At 50.8% G+C, this 14,620-nt stretch overlaps 1 protein-coding gene across 1 annotated transcript; it reads right to left on the bottom strand.

The window, feature by feature from the left end:
- Positions 1 to 42: 42 nt before the first annotated feature.
- On the bottom strand, positions 43 to 14,524 carry OGFOD1 (2-oxoglutarate and iron dependent oxygenase domain containing 1). Its single transcript, XM_054840655.1, has 13 exons — positions 14,326 to 14,524; positions 14,098 to 14,243; positions 13,957 to 14,003; positions 13,145 to 13,245; positions 12,163 to 12,279; positions 9,636 to 9,727; positions 8,872 to 9,000; positions 8,393 to 8,506; positions 7,572 to 7,651; positions 7,138 to 7,433; positions 5,984 to 6,100; positions 5,132 to 5,190; positions 43 to 4,610 (listed from the first exon to the last, which is right to left on the bottom strand). Exons 1-13 carry the CDS (start codon positions 14,480 to 14,482, stop codon positions 4,449 to 4,451), a joined length of 1,617 nt encoding a protein of 538 aa, XP_054696630.1. The 5' UTR covers positions 14,483 to 14,524; the 3' UTR covers positions 43 to 4,448.
- Between the last annotated feature and the right edge of the window lie 96 nt (positions 14,525 to 14,620).

Genomic DNA, 14,620 nt, shown 5'->3' with positions numbered 1-14,620 from the left:
ATAGTCTCTGAGCACACTAAGCACTTAAACAGTGTCGGAGAAATCCCGGGTTTCACTGCAGGGATGTGCTGCTTTCTAGGCAAGCTGCAGTTTGGTGCACTAGAAGCACCAAAGGGATAACATCTCCTTGTTGTTTTAAGCCGGAACATCTTTGAAAGCTGTTCAGTTCCACGATGCACACAGGTAGGAAGCGATCCGTTTCATATCCGACGCTCTCCCCGCACCTGGATTGCGGGAAGGTTTTGCTTCCAGCACTGGTTCTGCACTGCTGCTGGAAAAAAACTGCAGATGCTGGGGTGGGCAAGGGTGCGTTTCAGGAAGAACACAAACTAACTCCACACCCAAACTGGGGCATACTTATGGAGAGCTGGCAGTACTTAGTGGGATCAAAAGAAAAAGGTATTGAAAAAGCTCTTGGCTCCTGCCTCAAACCTGTTTATTAATTGTGGGATCTCTTAGAATTGGATTAAAATATTCCAGTAAGGCTATATCTTAGATCTAAAGATATTTTAGAACCTTTGCCAAAGCAAATTTCTTCTAGAAGCTAAAAATACCCTGCGCAGGCTGGAGGTGAGCCCCGGTGCACCTAGCTCCCGCGCCATGCATTGCATCTTACCACCGTATGGATCGGTGTTTGCTACGGCTCGGAGGCAGTGGTCCACCTCTGCGAAACCAAGTTCTCGGGGCTGTCGGGAGTATTTGCCTCCTGTGACTGCTCTGTCTCTTAATTGCCAATACCAAATTAAAGCCCAGTGTTCCGTTACAGAGCAACTGGTAAGCGTGCAACCAGTTGAATGGGGAACGTAATTCTTACGATGTGTTTTTAATCCCCAAACCACCCCTTGCTGCTGCTTTGGCCCCTTCAATACAGAGAACTGCGCTGCTAAAAGCACGGATCTCTGTCGCTTCAAACCTGCAGCAGGAGCTCATTTGAATCCTTTTAAGAACCTGGTTGTTAGTTAAATCCAGCTCCTTGGTGAAGAGAGCGGTGAGCCACCCATGCTGTTCTAAGCAAGTGAGCTTCAAGACTTGATTATGGAACAGTCTCCTGGCAGAAGCGCTGGGCTTTCTGCCACCCGCTGGGCCTGTTCCCACTGTTTCAACCTCTTCTTTTGTTCTTTATGTTCAAAATCCTAACGCTTGCTTACTTAGGTTTATGTAGTCCATTCAGTGATAAGAGAGTGTCTCTGGTGAGAAAACAGCTTTCCCATCAGCCCAATTTTCAGGGCTACACACCAGGCATGTCCAGCCCCAGCTCTGTTTTGCTCCTGGCAGTGAGGTCGGTCCTTCACTCACAGTCCAGACCTCTGATACAGCTCATTTTGTCATTTATTTTCCCGTAAAACCAACTTTTATCTGCCAAATGTAAAATCCATGTCCCGTAAGTGGAAGCGATGCCAGGTTTGCAGTTGCCCGTTCAAATAAAGCAGCCCTTGGCTGGCGCGCGGCAGCAAGCAGACGTAAGCTGAACCTGCACCAGGAGATCAGCGGCAAACAATCCCTGCTGGTACGATTCAGCCCAGGACTAACGCCTGGTGATCCCGTCCTTGGGTACGGGAGGGGAACTGGTTGCAGCAGGTTAAACCGCTGGTCAAGTACAGAATAACCTCTGAAACCACACTACTAGAGCTGCGGCTTGCTAAAAAATCACTGGCAAGGCGGTTTAGATGGCACCACGCCTTGGTACAGGCGCTGGGGATCAGGTCTGGACCGCTGTCCTGCCCGCCTGAAACTTCATTTGGGCTGGACCCTTCCTCATACGGCCCCTCTGCTGCCGGGAACTCGCTGCAGAGCGATCTGTGTGAGGGTGATTTGCATTGTCCTAATTCAAGTTCCTGCTTGGAGTTCCAAAACAGTTGGAAACGATGTTTGACACCAGGTTATCTGGTTTTAACCCCTCTTTCTCCAAGTCCCGTGGTTTGCTGCTTATCTTAATGCTAATTCACTGTATAGCCGATGTCAGAACTTCTTTGCTGCGTGTTTATGAAGGCAGACACCATCCCCTTAGCCTGGTCTACGGGTAGACTGCTTTATGTTGCTCCGCATTGAATTGTTCCTGTTTTCAGCTACTTGGCAAACTGATAACCACCAAACCCCCAAAAATCTGTTGTGGAGCATTTGCGTAACCCAGTACCTTGGTAACGGAAAGCTGCTGGCACCCTGCATCACGTGCCAGGCTTTGGAGGTACAGTCACCGGTGGGGAACGAGCTGACGACTGCAAGATGTTCTGTAACTTTTTGCTTACTTTTCTCAATCCCATTTCTCTATATTGTCCTGCTTACTGATTTTGTGGGTAGGTATATATTTCACATTCTTTTCCACAGTGATGAGAGTACTTTGCCAGCAGCTACACCTAATTGTAAATACAGATTTGAATCCAGCAAGAGCATCTATAGAGAGGGTTCCCATTATCGGCACAGTCTAAACGCCGAGCCCTCCCTCTCCCCCGAGCAGCTCCTGTCGTTTGAAACTTCAGCGAGCGGAGTCGTCCCCGCATACCTGCGGCGCCAGGGTACCTGTGTGGGGCTGCCGTTGGCTTTCGGCACCGAACAGGGAAGGCGGGAGAGCTGAGACATGTTGACTTTTAAATCTTTGAATCCTAACTGCAAATTTAAATCACTTCGCCCGGGTCACGGGAGGCAGAAGGGTGGTTGGGTGTGTGACCAGTAGACAGCTCAAGCAGAGGCTGGTGTGCCCTCTAGTGCATTACTTCCTGCTGAACAGCAGCAAGCCTCGGGGAGCCCAGCTCCTTCCCTCTTCTGGGGGCTGTTCCAGGATCTACCCAGCACGCTCTGAGCTTGGTGCTGCAGTACAATAAGTAACTTTGTTTTGTTAATTAATTTACTCCCAACTTTGCCTAGCTGACTATGCTGTGAAAAGCTGTGGTATCTGTCACCTTTGTTCCAAAGCACCCAAACAATTTTGCTGCTGCTTTTTTTTTTCTTTTTCCTTTGAAAACTCCATTACTGATCTCTTTCTACTGGAGCAGCCCAGAAGAACTTCTTTCACCTGAAGAACAGCTGCTGCCCCGAAACCAGTGATTCACAAAGAAGGGAGTCCTGTCCTCACTTGGATTTGTTTCCAGCTTCATCCCCTCCTCTCTGTAAGTAGCATAAAACAGTAGTGAAGGGAGAGTAGGACCAAGGAGGAAAGTCTGGGCAGTGCACAGAGAAGCCAGCTGAGGGGGACAGGTCACAGGATGAACAAGATAGCGTAGATCTCACAGCTGAGAGAGGTGCTCTGCTTTGAGCTTGCTGCTCCTCTGCTGCCCGCGATGCTCTTATACCACTGTGGTGGTCTTCACCAGCAGGCCTGGACCTGGAGAAGCAGCAGACTAACCCAAAGCTGCCCTCTCCCAGTGCAGGAAGGATGATGTGCACACTCTTGCCCAGCTCACTGCAAATCCACGGCCTGGCTTGGATGAGCTGAAAGTACACCTGCGTCCCCTTGCTGCAAAAAGAGTTTTAGATGAGCACGTGCAGGCTAGGGCCAAGCCTTCTGCAGGGTGGTGTTCTGCAGGGTGGTGTTCTGCAGGGTGGTGTTCTGCAGGGTGGCGTTCTGCAGGGTGGTGTTCTGCCTCCTGGAGCAGCCAGCACGGCTCTGCAACAGCACCTCTTGGTGGGCTGGACACCTCCCACAGGCCTGCTTGCGGTGCCGAAAATGTGCACCAAGGGAAAGTACTGCACCATGAACGCTGCACTTCTTGTGCTGGTTACCACAGGAGCTGGTTATCTGCTGCCTGGAGAGATCTGAGCTGCTCTCCGGTGCCAAAAGCTGTGCTGGAGCCTGGCAGCCTGCAGGACAAAACTGAGAGGATGTGAGGCTGCGCTGTCAGTGGATGACAGCCAGGGAGAGGTGAGTTACTGCCTTCCTGCTCCCAGCCCACTGCTGGAGCCACAACCCTTTCTCAGAGCCATCCAGGTACCTGCGCAAGCACAGAGGGACGCAGGAGCAGGTCTCTTGTCCATTTAGCTGGTAAATTCTTTGGAGAAAGGGCTGCATCTGGGTCTGTTGGTGCAGCATTTAGCATAGCCCTGCTCCTTGTTACAGGGCCAAGTCCTTGTCAGCGCCAGCAGCTTCGTAGCCTCACTGTCCTCCTTCCCAACTCCACAGAGTTGCGCAGCTGGAAAAACCTCGTATTTCCCATAGCACCTCCTTTATTTTTGCCTCTACAACCAGGGAACACAGTTAAGCCCCAGAAAATGTCTTGGGCATTTTGTAACAAAACTTGCCCAACCAGACTTTGAAACATTTAACTGACCCACTTTTTTTTTTTTTTAATAAAATCAGTCAATGTACAATTGTACTTAGGTTAGAGATGCACGAGAGAACAGCTGGAAAGCTGACAGTCGTGCGACGCTGGGTGATGGAGTTACCAGCAGCAATGGTGCCTGGGTAGGAACCTGCCCCCCACCACTGTTTTCTGTGTGATGATGGTCACACGCCATCACTCATAATAGACAAAGGAAAAATCCCAAAATCCTGTTCTGTTTGGATGCTTTTTCAGGCGTGCCAAGCTATGGTGATTGATGTATTTCACAAACTTCATGGTTTCTTTGTCCCTATAAACTAAGGCCAAGCAGTTGTCCTCCGGATTCACTGTCAACAGCTGGAAGACAGGAAAATAAGGGAGGAAATTAGTTTCACAAAAAAGGCTTTGATGTCGTTCCTAGGAAGAAACAAACAAACCAGTTTCAAAAGCTAGTCAGAACAAAGGTCTGGGGTTGGAAAGTGAACTATGTCCCTATTTCCACTTTAATACCCCTCAACCTGATGCCTTTATTAAGCAGCAAGGGATTTGGGACTTGTTATTAGCACGACTGCTCAGCCCTCTCGCTAGCAATGATACTGAACGTGGCTGCAGCAAAGAGGGCTTCCCTGGGAAAGCATCGCCCCTGCTACAGCCTTGTGCCCCTCTGGGGCTTCCCAAATGCCACCGGGCACAGGTGGCAGCAGGCACCGTCAGTGTCCCTGGCCTAAGCTCTGCGGTAAAGCGGTAATTCAGGCAGGAAGGCTCCACTGCGCTACCGAGCACTCTTAGGATTACATCAGTGTTACAACAAAGCCTAATTACACCTCTCCACCCACAGCGATTTTATCTAATTTGCAGCTAGCAACTGAGGTCCTTACCTCCTCGTCTTCACCTTTAGCGATGTAGGAAGTAAAGCCACCATATTCTGGATCCCAGTCTTAAAAGAGAAAAGAAAGCTCCTTAGGAAGTTCAGCACTGCCCAGGCTCCATGCAGCCTTCCTGGAGATGCCAGTTTTCCACCCCACAGTCCCTGGATACAGAACAATCCCTGCTTTACCTCCTGCCAGTTTATTTTTTTTTTCCTTCTGTTCAGGAACAACTTGAAACAAACGTACTGGATTTGCCTTTTCTGCTCCTCAAGTGTAGAACAGTTTTGCCTTGGCAGATATGCAAAAGGCTTTCAGTAGAATTACCAACATCTGCCAGGGGGTTTCAGCCATGTGTTCTGGGCTCAGCTAGTCCAAAATATTAATGTTTAGAGTTTTGTTTTCACCACTATTTAACTAGCAATCACCCTAAAATGCCTAGGCATGCCTGAAGTAACCTCTGAAAACCCTGGGCTTTGTGAATTGGAGATGCAGTGATAATTGTGATGAGAAAAGGGGGCTAAACGCAACCCTTCCAGCAGGTATTCTGGCCTCCTGGCTGCCCACCGTGCCCCGAGGTGCTCAGCGAGGAGCGTTCTGGGGACAGGCACAGCCTTTCCCTCGACCCAAGCGCCACCTCCTGGCTCCGGCCGGAAAGGACAAAGCTGAGCCTAAATCTTTGTGTAAGGACTACTGAACCCGGGGCTTATACAGAAGTGAGGACGAGGATAAAGTGTACAGAGCCTTTCTATGTAGGAAAAAGCTTGGAGGTTTTGGCTATTGTAGCACTGCTGAGGGTTAGGAAGTCCTTCCTTGACGCAAACCTTGTCGGGAGAGTCTGACAGCTCTCTTTTATCCACTTACCCTCGCAGCCGCAGAAGAAGAGCAGGTCGAGAGCAAATTCCGTTGCCTGAGTGTCGTGGACCAGAGTGTAGTGCCCATGGGTCCAGCGCCTCAGCTCCCCTGCGCACACAGGGGTACCTGAGAGGGAACAGACAAGCCAGGGAAAACAATAAGGCTGTGACGTGCTTTGGTTTACCCAATTCTTCCTTTTTTGTCTTATCATCCCCGCCCTGGATTTACAGTAGAGCTCTGAACTTCAACAGCCAGCAACCTATCTGCTCTGGAAGTACACCGAAATTTCAGTGAAGGCGGGTATTGCTCTGAACTCACTCTTCATGTGCCGTCCCAGGAGGTATGTCAGAATTTGGGGAAGCCTTTCTTTTCTCATGGCTCTAGCTCAGTTTTCAATCCGTGCAGCCCCAAACTATGCCCTCCTCACACGTGAATTTAAAATCACACAGCGGAAACGTGGCAGATAGAAGAGGCAAATCAGAAAAACAAAGCCTTTGTACCAGAAAAGTGTTCCAGTGGGATTGTCGGTACGACTTGGATTTTGATTACCTTTTATTCCAGCATCTACTAACTTGTCTGAGTGCAAGAAGGGCATTTTCAACAATTCTACCCTTATCTTCAAAGCCACCCTTTTAAATAAACAGCACCAATCCATTAATCCAAGATTAATATTTTATAGCAATGATATCTCATTGCTGACAACTAAGCAGTTATTTAGGCTCTTTTCAGGGATCGGTTTTCTAATTCTAAAATTATCTTTACTTGTGATCTGTTCACTTTCTTCCTTTTGATTTGGTGTTTCACACAAGAATCTACTTTAATTGAAGCAGGAGTATGTGGATGTAGAAACCATGTCACTGTTGGCAAAAGCCTATCAGGCAATTAACAGACACCCCCTGCCATGCCTTAACTCCTACAAGTCCCACCCTTAAGACTTGGGTCTGTTCAAAACAGCATCAAGTTAGTCAGTATATTATTCCAAATTCTTTTGCAATGGTTGCTTATTTTGATACTCAATCTGACATGCGTCAAGTCCCGTGTTTGTGCTGGCTGCAGTACAAGGTGAAGTCCTAGTTCTGTGAAAATCACTGGAATTCTGCTGCTGACATCCTTAATGTCAGGATTCTACTCAGTTCCTTTCATGCTATGGCTACTCAACTTACCGTTCTGCTTCTTGCTGTCTTGTGCTTCAGGGATGTTGTCAGGCTGGTCTGGCTGATGGGGACTGTGCTCAGCGTGTTGTTCAGTCTCTTCCTGCTCAGGTTTGGGACCACTGTGCCCAGCAGTGTCATCTGCTCTTCCTTCCCCAGCATCTTCATCCTCATCAGAGGGAGCCAGGAAGTGCAGCTTTAGGCCAGTGAAGTTGGACAGCAGTAAAAATAAGGCCTCAGAGCGTAACAAGTGCAGGAACTTCTTCAGGATGTCAGGGAGGCTGTCATCCTCCGCTGTCTCATAGAGTCTGAAAGACAGCAGAGGTATCAGCAGATAGATCTCCTTGCTGGAGAACCATGTCTGTGGGAGCAGCATCAGGCAGTGCAGCCTCATGGCAGCTCCCGCTCCCCCCGATCAATAGGTGCAGGACGCTGGCATTCCCCACCTTTTATTGGCAGGCCCCCGGCTACTCCACTGGATGGCTTTGCTCTCCAAAGCTTCACACAGTAGTTGGTATTTATCTTTCTAGGAGAGAAAGATAGTGTAGAAACTTTAACATTTAGCCTCCAGGGCTCCCTTGGTGTGCTAGAAGCAGCAGTCCTCCGCTCTCAGATAAGGCACTCTAATTTTTTTTTTTTTCATGACTTGTTTGAGGCTCCTAAGGACTGCTGAATTGAGGGGCATAGCCTGGGCGGGCATCGTGTCTTTTCAGTGCCAGCGACCAACAGGTATCAAATGCTAGTTGGATTATCTGCCAGTGAGAATACAGTTTCAGTGAGATATGGATGCCCGGTAAACCAGAGGTAAATCAGCCTTGAGAAGCAAAGCCTGACATGTAAGACCAAAACCGTCATGGGTCATTTGTTTCACACACCAGTCAAGTTCCCCAAGTGCTGTGAGAGGCTGAGGGAGAGGGAAGGGCACTCTGGTCACCACAATGCTAGGAAGGGGGAAGGATGATGTGCGTTTCCATCCTTCTGCTTTGCTTCTTACAGGAAACGAGAATGTTGAAGGAAATTTTGTGATTTTTGATGAGTCCCTGTGCAGCAGCATACTGCCAAGCAGAGGGGATCTGTCCACAGAATCACAGAATGGTTGAGGTTGGATGGCACCTCTTGAGGTCACCAGGTCCATTCCCCTTTAGGGAGCAAAACCAAAGGGTGTTTCCTGTACAAACGAGCCCCTTCCCGGCCTGCGTGATGTGTGGTACCTGCCAGCCCTGTGACCTCTTCTGGCAGAACACATCCATTGAACCACTGCACTCACCTTGAGAAAATCTTTCAGGAGAATTTCTGATCGCTCCTCAAATTCCTCCTGGATTTGAGCTTGGGAGTCCATGTCCAAATAAACTAGATTGATCCACTCATACAAGATTTCATGCTGGAAGGGAAATGGATTTGAATGCTGAATTTGCAAAAGTAAAAAGGATTCCCCACTTCCCCCGTACCCAGCTGGCCACAGGGCTGGACTCCTCCCCACACACACTCCATTCCTTTCTTTCTTTCATTGCACCACCAGTACTTGCTGCATTCTCTGCACTATTGTAGGTATGCAAAATGTACAGAGTGAAGAAAGAGATACAAGAAAGAAACCAGCTACAAATTTATGGATAGGAAACAAAAAAAAGAGAATGGGATAAGTTAAAGATTAAAGCATCCTCGAGCATCAGTGCATCCTGTAACAGATATTCCAGGGACATGAAAGAAATAGAAACGCAGACAAGCAGGTGTAGGCTTGTTACTCACATCACAGGGGATGTGTGGGCTCCTGGGCAAGGGAGCGTCATGGTGGCGTGCAGGTCTGACTATTGATGGGCCGTGAAACCAGCCGCTCACTGACAAGCGGCACTTCTCCTGAGACAGAACTTCTGACACCTGGAACAAGGTTGAGCAGCATGTTACAGCCCGCGGTATTCTCAGGCACACCGCAGTTTCAGATCTCAGCCAGGTGTTTGTATCATGCAGTTCCACGGACTATTTATTCATCCTGTTGCCAGGCATCTTCCCGACAAGTGCCACAAAGCGCGACTTAACCGTATTGGCATTTCTACTGTAGGGCACCCCACTACGCCTATGTTACCGAGGCAGCGCAGCCGTATCTGCACAGTGCCCTGTTGGCTAGGTGATGTGCCGAGGAGCTCTTCTGGAGCAAAGTCATGGCACCTGTGTGAAAAATGTGAGCTCGTTTAAAACAAGCAGCAAACAAAAATCTCTCTCGTCACCACAGCCAAATCCACAGCAGTGGCTTGCCAGGAGAGCAACACAAAGTAGAAATGGAAATTTTTCTTCCTCCAGGATGACAAAGCTCGACTGACAGTTTAAAGTTGGCTTTGTCAGTTCTTTTCCTCCTTGAAGTCCTGCCTTTAACATGCAACACTTTGCAGAGTATCTGTTCTACCCACGCTTGTTCTCCCTTTCCCTTCTCCCTCCCCATCAGGACTGTAACAACATGCAGAATGAATAACCACAACAATTGAGAATCAAAAAACAAACAAAAGACAGCTCCTTGCCTGGTGGAAAGAGACTGGAGACACTTCAAAGAAAACCAGTGTGTTCCACGAAGGCACTAATGACTTGACGATTTGCTGTGGCTGAAAGTGTTCTGAGGAGGAAGAAAACATACTCTGGTTAAGGTACAAGCTGGAAGGCACTAGAAACTGCCGTTTCTCTCTGACTTCGTGACGTTGCAACTGGCGAGACACACGGGTGTAAGGGATGGAGCTCAGAGCAAGGGCTTGATGAAGAACTGGTGGACTTCTGTTGCTGGAATGGGAAGTTATCTCAATCGCTTTATAGAGCTCCAAGCACAGTTACTGGCATTGCTTCCATCCTGCCTCCACTCTTGACCCTTTGAAAAAATGGGAAAAAAAGGATTCCCCTCTTCATGTCAAACAAAAAAAGGAAGCCTTCAGAGGGTGGAAGCAAGGGCAGGTAGCCTGGGAGGAATACAGAGAAACTGTCCGAGCAGCCAGGGATCAAGTTAGGAAAGCCAAAGCCCTGATAGAAATTAGTCTGGCCAGCGATGTCAAGGACAACAAGAAAAGCTTCTATAGGTATGTCAGTGAGAAAAGGAGGACGAGGGAAAATGTGGGTCCCCTCCAGAATGAAACGGGTGACCTGGTTACCCAGGATGTGGAGAAGGCTGAGGCACTCAACAACTTCTTTGCCTCAGTCTTCACTGGCAAATGCTTGAGCCACACTGCCCAGGTCACAGAAGGCAGGGACTGGGAGAATGCAGAACCGCCCACCGTACAAGAAGATCAGGTTTGAGAATATCTAAGGAACCTGAAGATGCACAAGTCCATGGGACCTGATGAGTTGCATCCGCAGGTCTTGAGGGAACTGGCGGATGAAGTGGCCAGGCCACTCTCCATCATATTTGAGAAATCCTGGCAGTCTGGCAAAGTTCCCACCAACTGGAAGGGGGGAAACATAACCCCCATGTTTAAGAAGGGAAAAAAGGAAGACCCAGGGAACTACAGGCTGGTCAGTCTCACCTCCGTGCCTGGCAAGATTATGGGGCAGATCCTCCTGGAGGAGGATCATGCTCAGGCACATGGAAAATAAGGTGATTGGTGACAGCCAACACGGCTTCACTAAGGGCAAATCGTGCCTGACAAACTTGGTGGCCTTCTGTGATGGGGTTACAGCGTCGGTGGATAAAGGAAGGGCAACTAACGTCATCTACCTGGACTTGTGCAAGGCATTTGACGCTGTCCTGCACGACATCCTTGTCTCTAAATTGGGGAGACATGGATTCAATGGATGGACCACAGGGTGGATAAGGAATTGGCTGGATGGTTGCACTCAAAGAGTTGTGGTCAATGGCTCAATGTCCAAGTGGAGACCAGTGATGAGTGGCGTTCCTCAGGGGTCGGTACTGGGACCGGTACTGTACAACATCTTTGTCGGTGACATGGACAATGGGATCGGGTGCACCCTCAGCAGGTTTGCCGACAACACCAAGCTGTGTGGTGTGGTCGACACGCTGGAGGGAAGGGATGCCATCCAGAGGGACCTTGACAGGCTGGAGAGGTGGGCCCGTGTGAACCACATGAAGTGCAAGGTCCTGCGTGTGGGCTGGTGCAATCCCAAGCACAACTACAGGCTGGGTGAGGAATGGATTGAAAGCAGCCCTGAGGAGAAGGACTTGGGGGTATTGGTTGATGAGAAGCTCCACATGAGCCGGCAGTGTGCACTTGCAGCCCAGAAAGCCAACCGTGTCCTGGGCTGCATCAAAAGAGGTGTGACCAGCAGGTCGAGGGAGGTGATCCTGCCCCTCTACTCCACTCTGGTGAGACCCCACCTGCAGTACTGCGTCCAGCTCTGGGGGCCCCAGTACAGGAGAGACATGGAGCTGTTGGAGCGAGTCCAGAGGAGGCCACAAAGCTGATCAAAGGGCTGGAGCACCTCTCCTGTGAGGACAGGCTGAGAGAGTTGCGATTATTCAGCTTGGAGAAAAGAAGGCTCTGGGGAGATCTGATTGCGGCTTACCAGTACCTGAAGGGGGCCTACAGGAAAGATGGTGAGGGACTGTTCATCAGGGAGTGTAGTGACAGGACAAGGGGTAATGGGTTTAAGCTGAAGGAGGGTCGATTTAGATGAGATGTTAGAAAGAAATTATTTACTGTGAGAGTGGTGAGGCACTGGCACAGGTTGCCCAGAGAGGTTGTGGAGGCCCCATCCCTGGAAGTGTTTAAGACCAGGTTGGATGGGGCTTTGGGCAACGTGGTCTAGTGGAGGGTGTCCCTGCCCGCAGCAGGGGGGTTGGAACTAGATGGTCTTTGAGGTCCCTTCCAACCCAAACCGTTCTATGATTCTATGACTTTCTCCTGCTCCTCTGCTGTCACCCATTAGCACTGTCTGCAAAGCCTGCTACAGCCCACCTCTAAGGCGCAAATTCTACCTGTACAGCAGGTTCTCTGGACAAAGGAGAAACTCTTTATCTCCTTTGTACTGTTTGAGGAGAAAATTGCTGCAATGGGCGAATAAAATTCATCTTTTTCAGCCACCTGCAGCTGAGCTCCGAGCGCTTACCATCTGCGCTATACAGGTCCAGCGTTCCCCCGTCACCTTCCTCCCAGGGTGGCACGAGGTACAGGATGAAAGCAATTCTCCGACCTTCCAGCTCATCGTCGTGGCACAGCAAGACATCTGCAATTACACACATTTTGCTGCAGTAGCACCTTTCCAGTACACGCGTGAGTCATTCCAGTGGCTGCTTCCCAGCTTTGTCCTCGCAGGAATACAACAAGAAAAAACATGCCCTTTTCAAGAACTGCATTTTCACTTGTCAGCATCGCCAGCCCAAGATTTGCAAGATTAACTGCTGTGGGATTGCACTACAACCGGCAGATTAGCCCACTTTGAAGGTACAGGCAGTTATAACTCGTCATCCACCCCTCCGTGGCTGTCACTGGACACGGCGGAAAGAGCTTCCTGACTTAAATAATGACTTGAGCTCTTTTAAATACAGAACTGCCCTTTGAGTAAGTTTGTTGCTGGAATAGCGGGGAGGGGGAACCCTGGGAACAGAAAATCTGGGCCAACAATTCATTGCGCAAAAGGCTTTTAAAAAGTAGAGCTGACAGCAGTAATACTCTTCCCCTTCCTACAGTGATTTTTCACAACTAAAAGGGGTAGGCGCGGTTGTAACCCGGACTCACCGAGGTGACGTTTTAGCATCAGACTTCACAAACCCAACTGTGGCGTTTGGAAACCGAACACATCACCCTTTCGCACGGAAGCGGGCATGCAAACGCAGGCCAAACATCTCTGAAAAGGTGGGGGCTTGCGACAGTGTTGGGCCCAGTTAAAGCCATCAGCAAGGGAACTACAGGAACAGTTTTTCCGTCATTTGTACTTTGTTTGCTGAGACTTTGATTTACTGCTGATAGTTTCTAGGCCCCTCTGGAACTAGAAAGGGGTTGGGGTGGGATATGTAATTAGGTATTCTGCTGACATTTCGTTTCCCACATGCCCACAGAAGCTTTAGGGAAAGGATCGCTTACGGACTGACCAGTATATTCATATTTAGCACAAGAAATGTCAATAGTTGGCTCCAGCTCAATCTGGGTCACAGCAGAAAGCCACGCTCTGAATTCTTCACATAGAGCATGCCTGAGAAAATAAGCACAAGCTAAGTGTCCTCCCATGCTAATAAAGCACATCAGCATAGCCTAAATTAATTTATTATCTCCCTTCCAACTATTTAAACAGTTAAAGGTGCTGTTGCTGCCAGTGTCAGTGTATTTCTGTAGAGCCACACAGGAGCTGGCCAGGAACTGTTTATCAGGGATAGGACAAGGGGTAATAGGTTTAAACTAAAAGAGGGGAGATTGAGATGAGATGTTATGAGAAATTCTTCCCTGTGAGGGTGGTGAGGCCCTGGCACAGGTTGCCCAGAGAAGCTGTGGCTGCCCCTGGCTCCCTGGCAGTGTTCAAGGCCAGGTTGGATGGGGCTTTGGGCAACCTGGGCTGGTGGAGGGTGTCCCTGCCCATGGCAGGGGTGGGACTGGGTGGGCTGTGAGGTCCCTTCCAACTCAAACCAGGCTGGGATTCTATGAAAACAGCCCAGTGCTTACAGCACGGACAACGATAACCAGCAGCGAGTGTGAAATTGGCTGTAAGGGGACAGCTAAGCACTGCAGAAGCGACAGATACACGAGGGCTGGATCAGAGCACGCTGCTCAGAGGAAAACCCTTAACTGACTTCAGGGCCACATCGATTCAGCTCCTCGGGGCCGGTTTCTGGCCCGGCCCACCCCGCAGCCCCTCGCCTTCCCCGGGCTTTTCACCCGCAGCTGGCAAAGCTCCGAGCCGGCGTTTTACCTCAGCGCGGCGACGTGGGGCTCCGGCCTTGCCCCCAGCTCCTCGGACTGCGGCGGCCCATGGAAGAGAAGAAGGGACGGGGGTTAGGACGACGCGGCCCGGCCCGGCCCGGCTCGGCCCGCCCGGCCCCCCGGGGCCCACCTGCCGCAGGGACAGGAGGTCGTTACGCCGCCCGCGGAAACCGAGGCCCAGCAGCTCGTCGCGCAACGCCTCCGCGAAGGCCGGGCCCGCCAGGAAGCCGGGGATGACACCGTGCCGGAACGGAGCCGGCTCCACCGCCGCCGCCTCTGCAAGGGAAACGCCGCCGGTGAGGGGAGCAGGGGGCCCGCCGCCGCACAGGCCGGGGCCCGGGGAGGGGTTGGGGCGTACCGTGGCGGAGCGGCTCCCCGCGGCCCCAGGCTGCCGCCGCCCGCTCCCGCAGCGCCGGGTCCCTGAGGGCGGCGCACAGCTCGGCGCGCGCCTCCCGCTTCCCGCGCTTCTTCCCCGGCGGCGGCGGCGCCACGGCCCCGCGCCGCTTCGCGCCCATACCGCTCCCGCTGACTACAGCTCCCGGCGGCCCCTGCGCCGCCTGCCGAGCCAATCGGATCACGTGAGGGGCGGAGCCTCGTCCTGCTGGCCAATGAGAGCGGGGGGAGAGGGAGGAGTGCGGCGGTAAAACGCCAGT

Source organism: Grus americana, chromosome 13, assembly GCF_028858705.1.
Source record: "Grus americana isolate bGruAme1 chromosome 13, bGruAme1.mat, whole genome shotgun sequence".
NCBI classification, from domain to species: Eukaryota; Metazoa; Chordata; class Aves; order Gruiformes; family Gruidae; genus Grus; species Grus americana.
The sequence above is the reverse complement of the archived record's forward strand: the minus strand, read 5'-3'. Positions and strand labels throughout refer to the sequence as shown.

Bases quoted from the DNA above. Each gene is read 5' to 3' on its own strand.
- OGFOD1 (XM_054840655.1), bottom strand. From the start codon at position 14,482: ATGGGCGCGAAGCGGCGCGGGGCCGTGGCGCCGCCGCCGCCGGGGAAG. The intron at 7,652-8,392 runs GTGAGTGCAGTG...TTTCTCTCCTAG, and splicing joins TCCTGAAAGATTTTCTCAAG to AAAGATAAATACCAACTACT. The intron at 4,611-5,131 runs GTAAGGACCTCA...CCTGTCTTCCAG, and splicing joins CTAAAGGTGAAGACGAGGAG to CTGTTGACAGTGAATCCGGA.